This window comes from Mixophyes fleayi, chromosome 1 (genome assembly GCF_038048845.1).
Source record: "Mixophyes fleayi isolate aMixFle1 chromosome 1, aMixFle1.hap1, whole genome shotgun sequence".
NCBI classification, from domain to species: Eukaryota; Metazoa; Chordata; class Amphibia; order Anura; family Limnodynastidae; genus Mixophyes; species Mixophyes fleayi.
Genome location: NC_134402.1, coordinates 461,853,206 through 461,877,062, shown reverse-complemented (window position 1 = coordinate 461,877,062; position 23,857 = coordinate 461,853,206). Strand labels below are relative to the sequence as shown.

Genomic DNA, 23,857 nt, shown 5'->3' with positions numbered 1-23,857 from the left:
ACTCTCGGTATGTCTCTCGGTGTGTACGTCTCACTCTCGGTATGTCTCTCGGTGTGTACGTCTCACTCTCGGTATGTCTCTCTGTGTGTACGTCTCACTCTCGGTATGTCTCTCGGTGTGTACGTCTCACTCTCGGTATGTCTCTCTGTGTGTACGTCTCACTCTCTGTATGTCTCTCTGTGTGTACGTCTCACTCTCGGTATGTCTCTCGGTGTGTACGTCTCACTCTCGGTATGTCTCTCTGTGTGTACGTCTCACTCTCGGTATGTCTCTCGGTGTGTACGTCTCACTCTCGGTATGTCTCTAGGTGTGTACGTCTCACTCTCGGTATGTCTCTCTGTGTGTACGTCTCACTCTCGGTATGTCTCTAGGTGTGTACGTCTCACTCTCTGTATGTCTCTCGGTGTGTACGTCTCACTCTCGGTATGTCTCTCGGTGTGTACGTCTCACTCTCGGTATGTCTCTCGGTGTGTACGTCTCACTCTCGGTATGTCTCTCTGTGTGTACGTCTCACTCTCGGTATGTCTCTCGGTGTGTACGTCTCACTCTCTGTATGTCTCTCGGTGTGTACGTCTCACTCTCGGTATGTCTCTCGGTGTGTACGTCTCACTCTCGGTATGTCTCTCGGTGTGTACGTCTCACTCTCGGTATGTCTCTAGGTGTGTACGTCTCACTCTCTGTATGTCTCTCGGTGTGTACGTCTCACTCTCGGTATGTCTCTCGGTGTGTACGTCTCACTCTCGGTATGTCTCTCTGTGTGTACGTCTCACTCTCGGTATGTCTCTCGGTGTGTACGTCTCACTCTCGGTATGTCTCTCTGTGTGTACGTCTCACTCTCGGTATGTCTCTCGGTGTGTACGTCTCACTCTCGGTATGTCTCTCTGTGTGTACGTCTCACTCTCGGTATGTCTCTCGGTGTGTACGTCTCACTCTCGGTATGTCTCTCGGTGTGTACGTCTCACTCTCGGTATGTCTCTCGGTGTGTACGTCTCACTCTCGGTATGTCTCTAGGTGTGTACGTCTCACTCTCTGTACGTCTCTCGGTGTGTACGTCTCACTCTCGGTATCTCTCTCTGTGTGTACGTCTCACTCTCGGTATGTCTCTCAGTGTGTACGTCTCACTCTCGGTATGTCTCTCAGTGTGTACGTCTCACTCTCTGTATGTCTCTCGGTGTGTACGTCTCACTCTCGGTATCTCTCTCGGTGTGTACGTCTCACTCTCGGTATGTCTCTCTGTGTGTACGTCTCACTCTCGGTATCTCTCTCAGTGTGTACGTCTCACTCTCTGTACGTCTCTCGGTGTGTACGTCTCACTCTCTGTACGTCTCTCTGTGTGTACGTCTCACTCTCGGTATGTCTCTCAGTGTGTACGTCTCACTCTCGGTATCTCTCTGTGTGTACGTCTCACTCTCTGTACGTCTCTCGGTGTGTACGTCTCACTCTCGGTATGTCTCTCTGTGTGTACGTCTCACTCTCGGTATCTCTCTCTGTGTGTACGTCTCACTCTCGGTATGTCTCTCGGTGTGTACGTCTCACTCTCGGTATGTCTCTCTGTGTGTACGTCTCACTCTCTGTACGTCTCTCTGTGTGTACGTCTCACTCTCGGTATGTCTCTCTGTGTGTACGTCTCACTCTCGCTATGTCTCTCTGTGTGTACGTCTCACTCTCTGTATGTCTCTCGGTGTGTACGTCTCACTCTCGGTACGTCCGTCTCACTCTCGGTGTGTACGTCTCACTCTCGCTATGTCTCTCTGTGTGTACGTCTCACTCTCTGTATGTCTCTCGGTGTGTACGTCTCACTCTCGGTACGTCCGTCTCACTCTCGGTACGTCCGTCTCACTCTCGGTGTGTACGTCTCACTCTCGGTGTGTACGTCTCACTCTCGGTACGTCCGTCTCACTCTCGGTGTGTACGTCTCACTCTTGGTGTGTACGTCTCACTCTCGGTATGTCTATCTGTGTGTACGTCTCACTCTCGGTATGTCTCTCAGTGTGTACGTCTCACTCTCGGTATGTCTCTAGGTGTGTACGTCTCACTCTCTGTATGTCTCTCAGTGTGTACGTCTCACTCTCGGTACGTCTCTCGGTGTGTACGTCTCACTCTCTGTACGTCTCTCGGTGTGTACGTCTCACTCTCTGTATGTCTCTCGGTGTGTACGTCTCACTCTCGGTATGTCTCTAGGTGTGTACGTCTCACTCTCGGTATGTCTCTCTGTGTGTACGTCTCACTCTCGGTATGTCTCTAGGTGTGTACGTCTCACTCTCTGTATGTCTCTCTGTGTGTACGTCTCACTCTCTGTATGTCTCTCGGTGTGTACGTCTCACTCTCGGTATGTCTCTAGGTGTGTACGTCTCACTCTCGGTATGTCTCTCGGTGTGTACGTCTCACTCTCGGTATGTCTCTAGGTGTGTACGTCTCACTCTCGGTATGTCTCTCTGTGTGTACGTCTCACTCTCGGTATGTCTCTAGGTGTGTACGTCTCACTCTCTGTATGTCTCTCGGTGTGTACTTCTCACTCTCGGTATGTCTCTCGGTGTGTACGTCTCACTCTCGGTATGTCTCTCGGTGTGTACGTCTCACTCTCGGTATGTCTCTCTGTGTGTACGTCTCACTCTCGGTATGTCTCTCGGTGTGTACGTCTCACTCTCTGTATGTCTCTCGGTGTGTACGTCTCACTCTCGGTATGTCTCTCGGTGTGTACGTCTCACTCTCGGTATGTCTCTCGGTGTGTACGTCTCACTCTCGGTATGTCTCTAGGTGTGTACGTCTCACTCTCTGTATGTCTCTCGGTGTGCACGTCTCACTCTCGGTATGTCTCTCGGTGTGCACGTCTCACTCTCGGTATGTCTCTCTGTGTGTACGTCTCACTCTCGGTATGTCTCTCGGTGTGTACGTCTCACTCTCGGTATGTCTCTCGGTGTGTACGTCTCACTCTCGGTATGTCTCTCGGTGTGTACGTCTCACTCTCGGTATGTCTCTCGGTGTGTACGTCTCACTCTCGGTATGTCTCTCTGTGTGTACGTCTCACTCTCGGTATGTCTCTCGGTGTGTACGTCTCACTCTCGGTATGTCTCTCTGTGTGTACGTCTCACTCTCTGTATGTCTCTCGGTGTGTACGTCTCACTCTCGGTATGTCTCTAGGTGTGTACGTCTCACTCTCGGTATGTCTCTCGGTGTGTACGTCTCACTCTCGGTATGTCTCTAGGTGTGTACGTCTCACTCTCGGTATGTCTCTCTGTGTGTACGTCTCACTCTCGGTATGTCTCTAGGTGTGTACGTCTCACTCTCTGTATGTCTCTCGGTGTGTACGTCTCACTCTCGGTATGTCTCTCGGTGTGTACGTCTCACTCTCGGTATGTCTCTCGGTGTGTACGTCTCACTCTCGGTATGTCTCTCTGTGTGTACGTCTCACTCTCGGTATGTCTCTCGGTGTGTACGTCTCACTCTCTGTATGTCTCTCGGTGTGTACGTCTCACTCTCGGTATGTCTCTCGGTGTGTACGTCTCACTCTCGGTATGTCTCTCGGTGTGTACGTCTCACTCTCGGTATGTCTCTAGGTGTGTACGTCTCACTCTCTGTATGTCTCTCGGTGTGTACGTCTCACTCTCGGTATGTCTCTCAGTGTGTACGTCTCACTCTCGGTATGTCTCTCAGTGTGTACGTCTCACTCTCGGTATGTCTCTCTGTGTGTACGTCTCACTCTCGGTATGTCTCTCTGTGTGTACGTCTCACTCTCGGTATCTCTCTCAGTGTGTACGTCTCACTCTCGGTATGTCTCTCAGTGTGTACGTCTCACTCTCGGTATGTCTCTCAGTGTGTACGTCTCACTCTCTGTATGTCTCTCTGTGTGTACGTCTCACTCTCGGTATGTCTCTCTGTGTGTACGTCTCACTATCGGTATCTCTCTCAGTGTGTACGTCTCACTCTCGTTATGTCTCTCTGTGTGTACGTCTCACTCTCGGTATGTCTCTCTGTGTGTACGTCTCACTCTCGGTATGTCTCTCGGTGTGTACGTCTCACTCTCTGTATGTCTCTCGGTGTGTACGTCTCACTCTCGGTATGTCTCTCTGTGTGTACGTCTCACTCTCGGTATGTCTCTCAGTGTGTACGTCTCACTCTCGGTATGTCTCTCTGTGTGTACGTCTCACTCTCGGTATCTCTCTCAGTGTGTACGTCTCACTCTCGGTATGTCTCTCGGTGTGTACGTCTCACTCTCGGTATCTCTCTCAGTGTGTACGTCTCACTCTCTGTACGTCTCTCGGTGTGTACGTCTCACTCTCGGTATGTCTCTAGGTGTGTACGTCTCACTCTCGGTATGTCTCTCTGTGTGTACGTCTCACTCTCGGTATCTCTCTCAGTGTGTACGTCTCACTCTCGGTACGTCTCTCGGTGTGTACGTCTCACTATCGGTATCTCTCTCAGTGTGTACGTCTCACTCTCGGTATGTCTCTAGGTGTGTACGTCTCACTCTCGGTATGTCTCTCTGTGTGTACGTCTCACTCTCGGTATGTCTCTAGGTGTGTACGTCTCACTCTCTGTATGTCTCTCGGTGTGTACGTCTCACTCTCGGTATGTCTCTCGGTGTGTACGTCTCACTCTCGGTATGTCTCTCGGTGTGTACGTCTCACTCTCGGTATGTCTCTCTGTGTGTACGTCTCACTCTCGGTATGTCTCTCGGTGTGTACGTCTCACTCTCTGTATGTCTCTCGGTGTGTACGTCTCACTCTCGGTATGTCTCTCGGTGTGTACGTCTCACTCTCGGTATGTCTCTCGGTGTGTACGTCTCACTCTCGGTATGTCTCTAGGTGTGTACGTCTCACTCTCTGTATGTCTCTCGGTGTGTACGTCTCACTCTCGGTATGTCTCTCAGTGTGTACGTCTCACTCTCGGTATGTCTCTCAGTGTGTACGTCTCACTCTCGGTATGTCTCTCTGTGTGTACGTCTCACTCTCGGTATGTCTCTCTGTGTGTACGTCTCACTCTCGGTATCTCTCTCAGTGTGTACGTCTCACTCTCGGTATGTCTCTCAGTGTGTACGTCTCACTCTCGGTATGTCTCTCAGTGTGTACGTCTCACTCTCTGTATGTCTCTCTGTGTGTACGTCTCACTCTCGGTATGTCTCTCTGTGTGTACGTCTCACTATCGGTATCTCTCTCAGTGTGTACGTCTCACTCTCGTTATGTCTCTCTGTGTGTACGTCTCACTCTCGGTATGTCTCTCTGTGTGTACGTCTCACTCTCGGTATGTCTCTCGGTGTGTACGTCTCACTCTCTGTATGTCTCTCGGTGTGTACGTCTCACTCTCGGTATGTCTCTCTGTGTGTACGTCTCACTCTCGGTATGTCTCTCAGTGTGTACGTCTCACTCTCGGTATGTCTCTCTGTGTGTACGTCTCACTCTCGGTATCTCTCTCAGTGTGTACGTCTCACTCTCGGTATGTCTCTCGGTGTGTACGTCTCACTCTCGGTATCTCTCTCAGTGTGTACGTCTCACTCTCTGTACGTCTCTCGGTGTGTACGTCTCACTCTCGGTATGTCTCTAGGTGTGTACGTCTCACTCTCGGTATGTCTCTCTGTGTGTACGTCTCACTCTCGGTATCTCTCTCAGTGTGTACGTCTCACTCTCGGTACGTCTCTCGGTGTGTACGTCTCACTATCGGTATCTCTCTCAGTGTGTACGTCTCACTCTCGGTATGTCTCTAGGTGTGTACGTCTCACTCTCTGTACGTCTCTCGGTGTGTACGTCTCACTCTCGGTATGTCTCTCTGTGTGTACGTCTCACTCTCGGTATCTCTCTCAGTGTGTACGTCTCACTCTCGGTACGTCTCTCTGTGTGTACGTCTCACTCTCGGTATCTCTCTCAGTGTGTACGTCTCACTCTCGGTATCTCTCTCAGTGTGTACGTCTCACTCTCTGTACGTCTCTCGGTGTGTACGTCTCACTCTCGGTATGTCTCTCTGTGTGTACGTCTCACTCTCGGTATGTCTCTAGGTGTGTACGTCTCACTCTCGGTATGTCTCTCTGTGTGTACGTCTCACTCTCGGTATCTCTCTCAGTGTGTACGTCTCACTCTCGGTACGTCTCTCGGTGTGTACGTCTCACTCTCTGTATGTCTCTCAGTGTGTACGTCTCACTCTCGGTATGTCTCTCAGTGTGTACGTCTCACTCTCGGTATGTCTCTCTGTGTGTACGTCTCACTCTCGGTATGTCTCTCTGTGTGTACGTCTCACTCTCGGTATCTCTCTCAGTGTGTACGTCTCACTCTCGGTATGTCTCTCAGTGTGTACGTCTCACTCTCTGTATGTCTCTCTGTGTGTACGTCTCACTCTCGGTATGTCTCTCTGTGTGTACGTCTCACTATCGGTATCTCTCTCAGTGTGTACGTCTCACTCTCGTTATGTCTCTCTGTGTGTACGTCTCACTCTCGGTATGTCTCTCTGTGTGTACGTCTCACTCTCGGTATGTCTCTCGGTGTGTACGTCTCACTCTCTGTATGTCTCTCGGTGTGTACGTCTCACTCTCGTTATGTCTCTCTGTGTGTACGTCTCACTCTCGGTATGTCTCTCAGTGTGTACGTCTCACTCTCGGTATGTCTCTCTGTGTGTACGTCTCACTCTCGGTATCTCTCTCAGTGTGTACGTCTCACTCTCGGTATGTCTCTCGGTGTGTACGTCTCACTCTCGGTATCTCTCTCAGTGTGTACGTCTCACTCTCTGTACGTCTCTCGGTGTGTACGTCTCACTCTCGGTACGTCTCTCTGTGTGTACGTCTCACTCTCGGTATCTCTCTCAGTGTGTACGTCTCACTCTCGGTATGTCTCTCGGTGTGTACGTCTCACTATCGGTATCTCTCTCAGTGTGTACGTCTCACTCTCGGTATGTCTCTCGGTGTGTACGTCTCACTCTCGGTATGTCTCTAGGTGTGTACGTCTCACTCTCGGTATGTCTCTCGGTGTGTACGTCTCACTCTCTGTATGTCTCTAGGTGTGTACGTCTCACTCTCTGTATGTCTCTCGGTGTGTACGTCTCACTCTCGGTATGTCTCTCTGTGTGTACGTCTCACTCTCGGTATGTCTCTCGGTGTGTACGTCTCACTCTCGGTACGTCTCTCAGTGTGTACGTCTCACTCTCTGTACGTCTCTCGGTGTGTACGTCTCACTCTCTGTATGTCTCTCTGTGTGTACGTCTCACTCTCGGTATCTCTCTCGGTGTGTACGTCTCACTCTCGGTATGTCTCTCGGTGTGTACGTCTCACTCTCGGTACGTCTCTCAGTGTGTACGTCTCACTCTCTGTACGTCTCTCGGTGTGTACGTCTCACTCTCGGTATGTCTCTCTGTGTGTACGTCTCACTCTCGGTATCTCTCTCGGTGTGTACGTCTCACTCTCGGTATGTCTCTCTGTGTGTACGTCTCACTCTCGGTATGTCTCTCTGTGTGTACGTCTCACTCTCGCTATGTCTCTCTGTGTGTACGTCTCACTCTCTGTATGTCTCTCGGTGTGTACGTCTCACTCTCGGTATGTCTCTCTGTGTGTACGTCTCACTCTCTGTATGTCTCTCGGTGTGTACGTCTCACTCTCGGTACGTCCGTCTCACTCTCGGTGTGTACGTCTCACTCTCGCTATGTCTCTCTGTGTGTACGTCTCACTCTCTGTATGTCTCTCGGTGTGTACGTCTCACTCTCGCTATGTCTCTCTGTGTGTACGTCTCACTCTCTGTATGTCTCTCTGTGTGTACGTCTCACTCTCTGTATGTCTCTCGGTGTGTACGTCTCACTCTCGGTATGTCTCTCTGTGTGTACGTCTCACTCTCTGTATGTCTCTCTGTGTGTACGTCTCACTCTCTGTATGTCTCTCGGTGTGTACGTCTCACTCTCGGTATCTCTCTAGGTGTGTACGTCTCACTCTCGGTATGTCTCTCTGTGTGTACGTCTCACTCTCGGTATGTCTCTCAGTGTGTACGTCTCACTCTCTGTATGTCTCTCTGTGTGTACGTCTCACTCTCGGTATGTCTCTCTGTGTGTACGTCTCACTATCGGTATCTCTCTCAGTGTGTACGTCTCACTCTCGTTATGTCTCTCTGTGTGTACGTCTCACTCTCGGTATGTCTCTCTGTGTGTACGTCTCACTCTCGGTATGTCTCTCAGTGTGTACGTCTCACTCTCGGTATGTCTCTCTGTGTGTACGTCTCACTCTCGGTATCTCTCTCGGTGTGTACGTCTCACTCTCGGTACGTCTCTCGGTGTGTACGTCTCACTCTCGGTACGTCTCTCAGTGTGTACGTCTCACTCTCTGTACGTCTCTCGGTGTGTACGTCTCACTCTCGGTATTTCTCTCTGTGTGTACGTCTCACTCTCTGTACGTCTCTCTGTGTGTACGTCTCACTCTCGGTATGTCTCTCTGTGTGTACGTCTCACTCTCGCTATGTCTCTCTGTGTGTACGTCTCACTCTCTGTATGTCTCTCGGTGTGTACGTCTCACTCTCGGTATGTCTCTCTGTGTGTACGTCTCACTCTCTGTATGTCTCTCGGTGTGTACGTCTCACTCTCGGTACGTCCGTCTCACTCTCGGTATGTCTCTCTGTGTGTACGTCTCACTCTCGCTATGTCTCTCTGTGTGTACGTCTCACTCTCTGTATGTCTCTCGGTGTGTACGTCTCACTCTCGGTATGTCTCTCTGTGTGTACGTCTCACTCTCTGTATGTCTCTCTGTGTGTACGTCTCACTCTCTGTATGTCTCTCGGTGTGTACGTCTCACTCTCGGTACGTCCGTCTCACTCTCGGTATGTCTCTCGGTGTGTACGTCTCACTCTCGGTACGTCCGTCTCACTCTCGGTGTGTACGTCTCACTCTCGGTACGTCCGTCTCACTCTCGGTGTGTACGTCTCACTCTCGGTATGTCTCTCGGTGTGTACGTCTCACTCTCGGTATGTCTCTCTGTGTGTACGTCTCACTCTCTGTATGTCTCTCGGTGTGTACGTCTCACTCTCTGTATGTCTCTCTGTGTGTACGTCTCACTCTCGGTATGTCTCTCTGTGTGTACGTCTCACTCTCGGTATGTCTCTCGGTGTGTACGTCTCACTCTCGGTATGTCTCTCAGTGTGTACGTCTCACTCTCGGTATGTCTCTCAGTGTGTCTCGCTGTCTCATGCGCTGTATCTCTTCCTCAGGGTAATGTGGTCGCCATCAAACATGTCAATAAGAAACGTATTGAACTGACCAGACAGGTTCTTTTTGAACTTAAACATGTAAGTATGACATCACGCTGACATCACACTGACATCACAATGACATCATAGTGACATCACAATGACATTATAGTGACATCATGGTGACATCACTCTGACATCATGCTGACATTACGCTGACATCACAATGACATCATAGTGACATCACAATGACATTATAGTGACATCATGGTGACATCACAGTGACATCATGCTGACATTACGCTGACATCACAAGTAAGATGACGCAATAAGCGTGGTTTACCAGTGGTGGCCTCCCAGCAGTCAGTAGAAGGGAGGACTGGGCAGTGGTCATCTATAACCTGTAATGCTGATGTGGTTCTGGGTCATTGTACATCAGATATTTCATATTCTCTCTTACAGATGAGGGATGTTCAGTTCAATCATCTGACGCGATTCCTGGGGGCTTGTATAGACCCGCCAAACATTTGCATTGTGACAGAGTATTGCCCCCGGGGCAGCTTGCAGGTAACATGCTCCGTATATTATACATAATGATTGTTTGACCTTCTGGTAACTGCACTCACAGTAAAGCTGGGTACACACTACAGAAATTTCAACCAACTTTTTATGCCGAGCGATTTTACATGCGACCGATGGTCCGATCGCTCGGTCCATGGACTGCATACACACTAGCCTTGTTTAGGACGATAAAGGGAAGAGCGGACGTCCCTTTAGCGACTTTTACAGCCATGTTATCGTGAGCAATGACTGTAATTTCGTACTCACTGTTGTGGATCGGTCGGAAGTTTATACACACTACACAACGGAAACGAGATTGGAATGAAAATATTAAACGGTACGACCAACCAAATGAGGCGACAATCGTCCATTTGGGCAGACTTTCGACCATCGTGTCACTACACATACTGACCCGACTTTTGAACGAGAGGTCGTATGTCGGCTGATTTAGCCGATTATTGGAAGAAAACTGTGTAGTGTGTACCCAGCTTAAGACTGAGTCCATCAGTGCAGCAGTAACACGGGGCAGGGATGGAGTATTACAGAGAATCAGAGTATTAGAGCATTATTGATAATCGTCCTTGTGCAGGACATATAATGATATATTATACACAGAATTATATTGTTTATGGGACAGAAAATAGAGTCATATGCCTAATAAAAACAATGTTGTAACGGGTATTACACAGAGGTACAGTGGGGCAGATATCAGGATATCGGGTATTACACAGAGGTACAGTGGGGCAGATATCAGGGTAATGGGTATTACAGAGGTACAGTGGGGCAGATATCAGGGTAACGGGTAGTACACAGAGGTACAGTGGGGCAGATATCAGGATAACGGGTATTACAGAGGTACCGTGGGGCAGATATCAGGGTAACGGGTAGTACACAGAGGTACAGTGGGGCAGATATCAGGGTAACGGGTAGTACACAGAGGTACAGTGGGGCAGATATCAGGATATTGGGTATTACAGAGGTACCGTGGGGCAGATATCAGGGTAATGGGTATTACACAGAGGTACAGTGGGGCAGATATCAGGGTAACGGGTAGTACACAGAGGTACAGTGGGGCAGATATCAGGATAACGGGTATTACAGAGGTACCGTGGGGCAGATATCAGGGTAACGGGTAGTACACAGAGGTACAGTGGGGCAGATATCAGGATATTGGGTATTACAGAGGTACCGTGGGGCAGATATCAGGGTAACGGGTAGTACACAGAGGTACAGTGGGGAAGATAATAGTAATAGAATACTTCTTTTTTTCCAGGACATCTTGGAGAATGACAGCATTAATCTGGATTGGATGTTCCGACACTCACTAATAAATGACATTGTAAAGGTGAGAGGTGGCCATAGCGCTAGTGCCCATCTAACACATTACTCCCATGCCAGTAATGTGATGCCAGGTACTGGTCATAATGTGCCAGTAATGTGATGCCAGGCTCTGTTCTTGAGGTGCCAGTAATGTGGTGCCAGGCTTTGTTCTTGAGGTGCCAGTAATGTGATGCCAGGCTCTGTTCTTGAGGTGCCAGTAATGTGATGCCAGGCTCTGTTCTTGAGGTGCCAGTAATGTGATGCCAGGCTCTGTTCTTGAGGTGCCAGTAATGTGATGCCGGGCTCTGTTCTTGAGGTGCCAGTAACGTGATGCCAGGCTCTGTTCTTGAGGTGCCAGTAACGTGATGCCAGGCTCTGTTCTTGAGGTGCCAGTAACGTGATGCCAGGCTCTGTTCTTGAGGTGCCAGTAATGTGGTGCCGGGCTCTGTTCTTGAGGTGCCAGTAATGTGATGCCGGGCTCTGTTCTTGAGGTGCCAGTAACGTGATGCCAGGCTCTGTTCTTGAGGTGCCAGTAATGTGGTGCCAGGCTCTGTTCTTGAGGTGCCAGTAATGTGGTGCCAGGCACTGTTCTTGAGGTGCCAGTAATGTGGTGCCAGGCTCTGTTCTTGAGGTGCCAGTAACGTGATGCCAGGCACTGTTCTTGAGGTGCCAGTAATGTGGTGCCAGGCACTGTTCTTGAGGTGCCAGTAATGTGGTGCCAGGCTCTGTTCTTGAGGTGCCAGTAATGTGGTGCCAGGCACTGTTCTTGAGGTGCCAGTAATGTGGTGCCAAGCTTTGTTCTTGAGGTGCCAGTAATGTGGTGCCAGGCTTTGTTCTTGAGGTGCCTGTAGCGTGATGCCGGGCACTGTTCTTGAGGTGCCAGTAATGTGGTGCCAGGCACTGTTCTTGAGGTGCCAGTAATGTGGTGCCAGGCTTTGTTCTTGATGTGCCAGTAATGTGGTGCCAGGCTTTGTTCTTGAGGTGCCTGTAGCGTGATGCCGGGCACTGTTCTTGAGGTGCCAGTAATGTGATGCCAGGCACTGTTCTTGAGGTGCCAGTAATGTGATGCCAGGCACTGTTCTTGAGGTGCCAGTAATGTGGTGCCAGGCTCTGTTCTTGAGGTGCCAGTAACGTGATGCCAGGCTCTGTTCTTGAGGTGCCAGTAACGTGATGCCAGGCTTTGTTCTTGAGGTGCCTGTAGCTTGATGCCGGGCACTGTTCTTGAGGTGCCAGTAACGTGATGCCAGGCTCTGTTCTTGAGGTGGCAGAGGAATTGGATAATATGAAAATGTTACCAGACTGAAAGGACTCCCATTATCCCATCTTCGCTGATCCACTTCTTCTTTTGGAGTGAATATCTATGAGTACTTACCTTCAAGGAGGTGGAAGTCTCAGGGTACTTACCTTCAAGGAGGTGGAAGTCTCAGGGTACTTACCTTCAAGGAGGTGGAAGTCTCAGGGTACTTACCTTCAAGGAGGTGGAAGTCTCAGGGTACTTACCTTAATGGGATTGGGACATGCACAGTTTAACAAACACTGAGCAACATCTGAGGACATCCAGAAATAATCTTCATCTACTGAACTACTTAACCTGTCTCTGCGCTTCTTTTCTTACTACAGTGGATGTAGCAACTGGGTATTTCTTTTATTTCCCTCAGTTTTTTGCCCTTTAAGCTTAAATCCCAATGTTTATCAAATTGCTCATCTTACTCTCCTTTCATGGCATTATCTTTAGAACTATATCAACCTTCATCATCATCATCATCATTTATTTATATAACGCCAGCATATTTCGTAGCGCTTTACAATTGGTAACAAACATTAATCAAACAATACTGGGTAATACATATATACAGAAAGGTAAGGGGGTCCTGCTCGAAAGCTTACAATCTATGGGACAATGGGAGTTTGAACACAAGGGCATGTGCTACATCATATTGCATATTGGACCAACTAGAATACAAAGATAAAACTATTTAGTGGGCTGTGTCATCAGTCACACAATAATGTTGGTCAGAGAGATGTTGTCTTGTGTTAGCAGTGTAGAGGGTGGTAATAGGGTAACCTAGGGAGATTAAGAAGGTGGTAGAGGAATATTATAAGCTTGTCTGAAGAGGTGGGTTTTCAGAGACCGCTTGAAGGTTTGAAGACTAGAGCAAAGTCTTGTGGTGCGAGGGAATGAATTCCACAAAGTGGGTGCAGCCCGAAAAAAGTCCGGTAACTGGGAATGGGAGGATGTGATGAGAGTGGAAGAGAGATGCAAATCTGTGCAGAATGGAGGTGTCGAGTTGGGAGATATTTTGAGACAAATGAGGAAATGTATGTCAGCGCAATTTTGTTGATGGCCTTGTATGACAGTAGAAGAATTTTATATTAGATTTGTTGATAAACAGGCAGCCAATGTAGAGACTGACAGAGTGGCTCAGCAGAGGAAGAACAGTTTGCAAGGAAAATCGATCTAGCCGCTGCATGTAAAATAGATTGTAGGGGTTTCAGTCTGTTTAGGGGAAGACCAGTAAATAGGGAATTGCAATAGTCGATGCGGGAGATGATGAGTGTATTAATTAAATGTTTTGCAGTGCCTTGGGTGAGATATGTGCGTATTCTGGAAATGTTCTTTAGGTGTATGTAACATGATTTGGCTATAGAGTCGATGTGGGGAATAAAGGATAGGTGTGAGTCAAGGATTACACCTAGGCAGCGAGCTTGTGGGGTGGGATTTATGGTCATGTTATCAACAGAAATAGAAATGTCAGGCAGGAAGCTTCTGTTTTTGGGTGGGAATATTATTAATTCTGTTTTTGAAAGATTGAGTTTGAGTTGGCGAGAAGACATCCAAGATTAAATGGCAGAAAGACAGTCAGTAACGCGAGACAACACAGATGGTGAGAGATCAGGAGAGGATAGATAGATTTGTGTATCATCCGCATAGAGATGATACTGAAATCCAAAGGAGCTTATTAGTTTTCCAAGAGAAGTTTTCCAGCCTCATCCTTTCTGGTGAAAGGATGAGGCTGTTCCAGTTAGCGAATATAAGAAGGAAAAAACCTCATTTATGTTAACTTGAGGTGAGTGGAGTAATGAAGGGGCAATGTGGACAGAAGTGTGAGTCGCAAAGCAGAACATTTCTGGCATAAATCTAATACTTCTAATGATTTCAGCACATATACTGCTATCTACCGCTCCTATCGAAACGCTCTGGACACTGCAAGACAAGCATACTTCCAATCTCTCATCTCTGCTCAGGCTTCTAACCCCAAACTCTCCATCTAATATCAATGTCCAGGATCTTGCTTCCTATTTCAAGGACAAGATTGACAAGATTAGACTTGTCAATGATTTCATCACTGCTAAAACTAAAGGCCATTACTTTCTTTTACTTCTCCTGGATCTCTCTGCTGCATTTGACACTGTTGACCACTCTCTCCTCATACAAAGACTACAATCCCTAGGTCTTGAAGTCACTGTCCTATCCTGGTTCTCAATTTACCTATCTAATCGCACTTTCAGTGGTAATTTCTCTGGATCCACCTCTGCTCCGCTTCCTTTATCAGTTGGAGACCACAAGGCTCAGTCCTAGGTCCTCTGCTATTCTCTATCTACACCACTTCTCTTGGAAAACTAATAAGCTCCATTGGATTTCAGTATCATCTCTATGCGGATGATACACAAATCTATCTATCCTCTCCTGACCTCTCACCATCTGTGTTGTCTCGCGTTACTGACTGTCTTTCTGCCATATCATCTTGGATGTCTTCTCGCCAACTCAAACTCAATCTTTCAAAACCAGTTAATAACATTTCCACCCACCAAGAGAAGTTAGCTACCTGACATTTCTATTTCTGTTGACAACATGACCATAAACTGGTTCCTTGGCTCAGAACTATCCTTTGTTCCCCACATCGACTCTATATCTAAATCATATTACATACATATAAAAAACATTTCCAGAATACGCACATATCTTAAACAAGACACTGCAAAAACTCTAATTCACACACTCATCATCTCCCGCATCGACTATTGCAATTCCCTCCTTACTGGTCTTCCCCTAATCAGACTGTCACTCCTACAATTTATTTTGCATTTAGCAGCTTGATTGATTTTCCTTCCAAATCTTCTTCCTCTGCTGAGTCACTCTGTCAGTCTCTACATTGGTTGCCTGTTTTTCAACAAATCCAATATAAAATTCTTCTACTAACATACAAGTCTGTCAACAAAGCTGCACCAACAAACATCTCCTCACTTGTCTCAAAATATCCCCCAACTCGACATCTCCGTTCTGCACAAGATCTACGTCTCTCTTCCACTCTCATCACATTCTCCCTTTCTCGGTTACAGGACTTTTTTTAGGCTGCACCCACGCTGTGGAATTCCCTCCCTCGCACAGTAAGACTTTCCTCTAGTCTTCAAACCTTCAAGCGTTCTCTTAAAACCCAACTCTTCAGACAAGCTTATAATATTCCTGAACCATCATCTTAACCTCACTAGTTTACCCTATTACAACCCTCTACACAATTCACACAAGTGAACACTGCTGCAGCTCGCTCTCTATGCTCGCCAGCATCCCGGCCGTCACCTTGACGACCGGGATGTCACTTCCGGGCCTGGCCCGACCGTTTCCAACGGTCGGACACTAATTTATTCAGCGCCGCGTCCTGGCAATGTAAGGAAGCCGGGCGCGTCCGCAGCACCCCCACCAGCCTGCGGGCCAAGTAATTTAATTAACTATTTATTAACAGGGGCTGTCGATACTTCCAGAGCTGCAATTGTTATTTAAGGCAGGGAGGGCTTAGCCGCCCTGCCGGTTATAGTGTCCAGTTTTCCTGTCAGCTAACTTGCTCCTGTGCTGTGTTTGGTAAAAGCTTTTTGGATTGATTATTGTGTATGACCCCTGTCTGTACCTTGGACTTTGCCTGCTTGCATGTGACCCTTGCCCTTTTGCCTGTACCATGAACCCCACTGTGTTGCCTGTGACCCTGACCTTTTGGCGTGTTATCGGACCATTCTGCTTGCTAGTGACCTCTGACCTCAGCTGACATCTGACCATCCACTGCCATCTATTCTGTCTCCTGGCCTGCAGCTACGGTTCTGTATTACAAACTTGCACTACATCTGGAGTTAAGTCCTGGGGACATCTGAGTACCGGTAAGCTTATAAAGCTCTATGGGAAAGGCGGCTGCTAAAGGTGAAGACCTCCGCCAACTAGCTCTGTAAGTTTGTGAACAGACCGTCAGCCTAACATTATAACCAGCCTGGGAATTCTGGAGAGGATTGTTCATGGAAAGTAACGGGATGAATCCCTTTGCCGGGCATACAATCATCCTCATTAGAGAAGGAGATGCGTGGAAAACGGCTTCCAATATCCAGTCCGGCCACTACGAGTATTTAGTTATGCCGTTCGGGCTCTGCAACCCACCAGCGGTCTTCCAAGATCTTATTAATGAAGTTCTCCGGGAATTCCTTGATCAGTTTGTTGTTGTATACCTGGATGACATACTGATATTCTCTCATTCGTTGTCTCAGCATTGGCTCCACGTCCAACAAGTATTCCATAAATTATGGGACGATCATTTGTTCGCCAAGCTGGAAAAATGCGAGTTTGAAGTTAAAAGTGTATCGTTCCTTGGGTATATCATATCTTCTACCGGTTTTTCTATGGACCCAAGTAAGGTGCAAGCTATTTTTGATTGGGTGCGACCTGTCAATCTGAAGGGCGTACAAAGGTTTTTGGGCTTCACCAATTGCTACCGTAGATTTATTCAAAGCCTTTCCGATTTGGTGGCCCCCATTGTTGCCCTCACCAGAAAAGGGGCAGATCCGGGTAACTGGTCTTCAGAAGCTATCAGTTCCTTTGAGGCTCTAAAAAAGGCATTCACCTCCGCCCCTGCCTTAAGGCATCCTAATCCTGATTTGCCTTTGTTAGGTTGATGCTTTTGACGTTGGTGCAGGCGCTGTACTCTCACAAAAAGATCTTGGTAATCACTGATTATTTCTTTGCATCTTCTTCTCCCGGAATTTCTCTTCTGCAGAGGCCAACTCTGATGTTGGTAATGGAGAACTCTAAGCCATCAAATGGGCTTTTGAAGAATGGCGCCACTGGCTGGAAGGGGAGATCCATGTTATCTCAGTCATTACTGACCATAAGAATTTCCAATATATTGAATCAGTAAAACGGCTGAACCCAAGGCAAGCCCATTGGTCATTGTTCTTTACTCGCTTTCCTTTTATTATCAGTTATAGACCAGGTTCTAAGAACACTAAGGCTGATGCCTTATCCAGAAGTTTTACCTCTCCTCATGCACCAGTTCCGAAACCACTGCCAATTATACCCCCTGTGATCATTCACTACGGTTTAGCCCAGGACTTGAGTTTAATCCTTTGCAGATTCCAAAAATTGGCTCCCGCTGGGACACCTGCAAACCGCTTATTTGTTCCGGTTCACCTCCGAAAGGCTGTCCTCACTGAGGCCCACGACCATAAACCGCCGGACACCCCAGTATCTGTAAAACTACAGAAAATCTCTTGCATTCGGTTTGGTGGCCCACCATATCTTCTGATGTTCAAGACTATGCTATGTTCTGTGAAGTCTGTGCTGAAAACAAAACTCCTTGAAACCGTCCTTCCAGTCAGCTTATGCCCTTATCTGTTCCTTCTAGACTGTGAACACATCTGTCAATGGATTTTATTGTGGAGCTTCCTTCTTCAGCAGGCTACAATACTGTCTGGGTAGTGGTTGACCACTTCAGTAAAATGGCCCATTTCATACCTTTAACCAGACTCCCTAGTGCACAGACCTAGGCCCCACTTTTAGTCCAACACATTTTCCGGCAACACATTTACGTGTGGATATTGTTTCTGACTGCGGTTCCCAGTTAGTTGCTCAATTCTGGAAGTCTGTTTGTTGTCTCCTTGAAACAAACATCAGCCTCTCCTCAGCATATCATCCACAATCCAATGGACAAACTGAGAGGGTCAATCAGTCCCTGGAACAATTTTTACGTTTATACACCTCTGAGTTTCACAACAACTGGTCAGCTCTGTTACCCTGGGCGGATTTCACATACAATTCCTGCCATTCCTCCACTAGTACCTCTCCATTCTATTGCAATCTTGGTTTCCATCCTAGATCTGTTTGGCTATGCTTAACTCTTCTGGGCTTCCTGGCATACACTATATGGCTGCTGCTCTGAAGAACATCTGGAAAAAAGTTCACGCTGCTTTAAAACGGGCCTCATTTCACTCCAAAAAATTTGCGCACCAACACCGTAGTAGCTGCTCTTTCAAAGTGGATCAGGTTTGGCTCTCCACCCGTTATATCAGGCTCAGGCAACCGTGTAAAAAGCTTGGTCCTAGATTTATCGGTCCCTTTTCCATCATCAAGCAAGTGAATCCAGTGGCCTTTAGATTGAAACTCCCGCGCTCCTTGAAGATTCCAAACACGTTCCATTGCTCCTTACTTATACCTGTAATTTTCTCCAGTAAGTTTAATTGTATTCAGAGGTCTCACTCTGTTAATGTGGAAGGACATCGGGAATCTGTGATACATAAAATACTTGGTTCTAAAAAAGTCCAGGGGCAAATTCATTTTTTGGTCCAATGGAAGGGCTGCGGTATGGAGGAACGTGCCTGAATTCCACAGAACCGTCTTCATGCTGATAGACTTACTAGAAATTCCTTCAAGCAGTTTCCTAGAAAGCTAGGGTGTTGCGGTTTCCTAACCCCTCCTCAAGGGGGGGGGGGTACTGTTACGAGCCACGGCGGCTGTCGCTCTCTTTGCACCCCAGCGTCCCGGCCGTAACCTTGGCGACTGGGACGTCACTTCCGGTCCTGGCCCGACCGTTGCTAAGGCAATGGTCGGACACTAATTCATTCAGCGCCGCGTCCCGGCAATGTAAGAAAGCCGGGCGCGTGCGCAAGCACTTCCACCAGCCTGCGGGCTAAGTAATTTAATTAACTATTTGTATTCAGGGGCTGTGGATTCTTCCAGAGCTAGACTCTGATTGCCTGCAATTGGTATTTAAGGCAGGGAGGGCTTAGCCTCCCTGCCGGTTATAGCGTCTAGTTTTCCTTTCAGCTAACCTGCTCCTGTGCTGTGTTTGATGAAAGCCTTTTGGATTGATTATTGTGTATGACCCCTGCCTGTACCTTGGACCTTGCCTGCTTGCATGTGACCCTGATCTTTTTTCTTGTACCTTGGACCCCGCTGTGTTGCCTGTGACCCTGACCTTTGGCGTGTTATTGGACCATTCTGCTTGCTAGTGACCTCTGACCTCAGCTTATGTCTGACCATCCGCTGCCATCTACTCTGCCTACTGGCCTGCAGCTATGATTCTGCATTACAAACTTGCACTATGTCTGGAGTTAAGTCCTGAGGGCATCTGAGTACTGGTGAGCATATAAAGCTCTATGGGAAAGGTGGCTGCTAACGGTGAAGACCTCCACCAACTAGTTCTGTAAGTTTGTGAACAGACCGTCAGCCTAACAACAAGACAATAACCCTCTGAGCAACATTGCTGTGTGACTGGATCATATAGCCCATTAAGCACTTTCACCTTTGCATTTTTAGCTGGACCAATATACAATATGTAGCACTTAACCTCATGTATCAAACTACCGTTGTCCCATAGATTGTAAGCTTGTGACTTGGGCCCCCTCACCTCTATGTCTGTATTACCCTGTAGAGTTTTTATTACTGTATTTGTTCCCAATTGTAAAGCGCTATGGAATTTGCTGACGCTATATAAATAATATTGATGAGGATGGGGCGGAAGTCTCAGAGTAATTACCTTTATGGCTTCATGGGGTGGAAGTGATATTACTCAATCAGTGTTTTAGGTGCCATCTAGGATTATGGATAGGATAATGCCATTTAGGATAATGATAACACCAGCCCTGTATAGACAATAAAGTTCCAACCAGTCAGGAGGGATACAGCATGCGCACGTTTTTTAATAAGATACTAAACTTCAATTGCCATGAAACCTCTTATCTGCACAAATCATTCGCTCTACCTTTCCAAATATTTCCTAAAAATCTCATCTAAGTAAATCAGAGGAAAGTGTCTGAACCCCTCCAGCAGGTTGTTGACCTTGTACTGGAAGGTGGCCAGGTTGTTTTACCTCCCAAATGGCATGACGCTAATAAATTCATACCAGCTGAATGTTGACCACTCTTGAGTCTCTGGGACCAGAGGAATCTGCCAGAAGCCTTTACTGAAGTTGAAAATGGAAATTTACTTTGCTCTTGTTAACTCATCTTTCAGAACATCAATGGAGAGCAGGTGGTAGTCTACACAAAGCCATATTGTTTTCCTTCTTGAGGACCAAACAATGGAGGTTACCCATGGACTGTGATATTTCTGAATCATACCTGGCACCATCATCTCCTGTACTTTCCTTTGTATTATTTAGCTTCTGGAGAGACTGGATAAGTGAGCAGCCTAATTGGCCTACTGTCTCCAGTTTCCACATATTCCATCATCAAGGAAGTTCTACTTGTCTACAACTATACATCTCAGAAGACAGCAGAAATAATATATCTCCTCCATCTGGGTGGCGCTGAGCTGCTGCAACCCAGAAAACTTCCTTTAAAAGTTCTCACCTTTGGCATCTGTGAGGTTCCTCCATTGGAAAGCAACAAACTATATAGTCTCAGGCACTGTGAAAATCTGTATAGTGTGGCCCAGGGGGCTTAGTTTTGACATATGGGCAAGCGGCATCTTCCTCAATGATCATACCTAGTCTTCTACTTGGTCTACAAGCCCTATGAGTCGCTCTAACCACTCTCTGTGATGTACTATGTTCTCACCACAGAAGAACCTCTCCCTAAAACAGTTTGAGGAGTCCAATCCTAATTATTAAACAGGAGGCATGGCAGACAGTGCTATCAGTTTCCCCCCCACCCGTAGGATCTGCTTCAGAGTCCATGAACTGCTTGGTCATAGTAGGTGACAGTATGGTGCCATCTCATTCACTTTGCCAGGTAATATTGCTGGTCAGTTAGGATCTCACAGCGAAATCCTACACAACTAGACGTTCTTCACTGTACTTGCGGCTAGAGCCACAGCCTCTTGGTACTGGCAGAACTTACATGGTGATGATGTTTCTCTTTCCCAATCTACTGGTAACAGACAGGGGACCTACTACGTCCAGAGACACATGTGGTACCCTGATTAAAGACAAGGACATGTGGGGGGACACAAAACTGCTGAGAAATCTTACAGGACTTACAGCAGGTCTGGGCGCTATCTGATATTCTGGGCCAGAATATCAGGTGCGCCATTGTTTGGTCCCTACCCATGTGTCCACCCACAGGATTATTGTGGACAACTGACAAAAGCCCAGTGGGACACCAGTTAACCTGCCCCTGGAAAGTCCTATTAATTTCCACCTTCCGGGTAACACTGTACATTAACCAGCAACACTCCCTACGTGCACCCAGGGATGGCAGTGTGGTTGGACCCTCCAGCAGCCATCTTACCTGCCGGGGTCATCACAACCCTGCTCCAAGCTGCTGTGAGCTTTCTGCCGCTGCCGGGTCCCTGTACATATGTATTGAGGGGACAATCAGTCACCGCCAGGACCCAGAGGATCCAGGCTGGACCACCAGGCTGAGAGCTTCTGTTTTAAACATTGTTAAATATAAAATGCATATATACAATTTACACACAGGGCCCAGGGTGTGGCAGAAATGTAAGTTATTGTTATTATTATTGTTGATTTGTAAGGTACCGCAGAGCTTTGCCTCTCTGAACATTGGGGAAAACAAATGGGGCCCTTAATTAAAAAAAAAAGACAGAGATAAACCCAGTGATGAAATTTCCATCTGCAGAATATATCCGTGGTCCATGGTTGATAAGTAAGGAATATGTGGGTGTAGCTGGCAGAATCCTGACGTTACTCCCTCTATCTCCGCAGGGAATGTGCTTCCTGCACCGCAGCATCATTAGTTGCCATGGGAACCTCAAGTCCTCCAACTGTGTGGTGGACAGTCGCTTCGTCCTGAAGATCACGGACTATGGACTGGCCAGCTTCCGCTCCACCTGTGATGCAGATGATGTCTATGCCTTGTATGCCAGTGGGTGGAGATGTTTGGGGCTGTCTTTGCCCCTTCTGTATAAAATAATGTTATTATAAGCACACACTGTATAGAACAGGGAAGATGAATGAGGTAGGAATATATATTATAATATATACACAGCTATACATTCATCTCATCACCTGGACACAGTGTCTCTGTTTATGGGCCTGATTCATTCTGCGTATAATCTGTGCATGCAATATCTGGGAGGGAACTGGGTGGGGGAAGCTTCACCCGTAGTCGGTGTACAGTACATACGTGCCAAGCTGGAGCGCACGCAGCCTCGCCCGCTTCAAGCTCCGCCCATCTCTCAGGTACTTGTATTTCTGCCGTATCTCTTGCTCCAGTTACAGAGTTAGTCTAAGCCCTGATCAGTAGTGATGACAGTCTGTTATACATGTTATAACGTGTCTGCAATAAGGAGCAACTATTATAATGTATTTTATGTTCAGTAAACATTAAGATCATCCTAATGAATGGATTTAATGGGAACTATATATATATATATAAAACTCAGAATGCAACTTGCACATAAGTTGAGTTTTAAACAAGAGCACAGAACCTGTGCGTAGCTCGGACCGTGTTCAGATCCAAGTATATCTCCAAGACACGTATCATATTGGATCTGGGTGTAAGAACACTTTGCCTAAATGAATACAGACACAAAGAACAGACCAGTGTACACACAAGTGCAAGTAAAATACCAGCTGACATCAGTACACGTAGAAAAAGTTTTAACATAAAATAAATGAACAACGTTTAAAGTATAATCGTTTATAGAAATATTTACCTTTTTATCATTTTTTTCTAACATTAATTACATAAATAATGCTGGTTCGATGTCTACTGTACGTATATGATTCTTGTTTGCATACAGTGGTTCTGTGAAAGCTACTGACACACATACATGTAACTGTCAGTCATCATCAGTTACATGTACACCTGTAGTGGGTGCAAATGAGAGAAACTCAGGATTGGCAGCATCTTCACTGGAACGGCCACGGCCCCCGTACTGTACATGAACTACGTTAGCTGCCTTCCCCCCCCCCCCCCCCAATTTCACCTCTCACGTTGTACGTAGTAGGAAGTGACATTTACCTTCGGACATGAAATGCTTGAAGCTGCGTTCATTGCGTTAATATCCATATCTGGTCATATGCAGCGCAAATGGACGTACGTCCAAACATGGATCAGACCAATGTATCCATACAGCTGAGATAGAAACAATGTATCCATACAGCTGAGATAGTAACAATGTATCCATACAGCTGAGATGGTAACAATGTATCCATACAACTGATATACTGGCAATGTATCCATACAGCTACGATAGTAACAATGTATCCATACAGCTGAGATGGTAACAATGTATCCATACAACTGAGATGGCAACCCTGCATCTATACAGCTGAAATAGTAACAATGTATCCATACAACTGATATAGTACCAATGTATAATACAACTGATATAGTAACAATGTATCCATACAGCTGAGATGGTAACAATGTATCCATACAACTGTTTATAGTACCAATGTATCCATACAGCTGAGATGGTAACAATGTATCCATACAACTGAGATGGCAACCCTGCATCTATACAGCTGAAATAGTAACAATGTATCCATACAACTGATATAGTACCAATGTATAATACAACTGATATAGTAACAATGTATCCATGCAACTGATATCATAACAATGTATCCATACAGCTACGATAGTAACATTGTATCCATACAGCTGAGATA

The 23,857-nt window shown here is 47.1% G+C and overlaps 1 protein-coding gene across 1 annotated transcript in view; it reads left to right on the top strand.

Annotated features, from left to right (window-relative positions):
* The window catches only part of NPR2 (natriuretic peptide receptor 2), a 187,403-nt gene that overhangs the window by 108,082 nt on the left and 55,464 nt on the right, over positions 1-23,857 (top strand). Inside the window, exons 10-13 of the mRNA XM_075187390.1 lie at positions 9,165-9,242; positions 9,606-9,710; positions 10,978-11,049; positions 21,944-22,103. Coding sequence (XP_075043491.1) covers positions 9,165-9,242; positions 9,606-9,710; positions 10,978-11,049; positions 21,944-22,103 — 415 coding nt within the window. The remainder of the gene's footprint in view (positions 1-9,164; positions 9,243-9,605; positions 9,711-10,977; positions 11,050-21,943; positions 22,104-23,857) is intronic.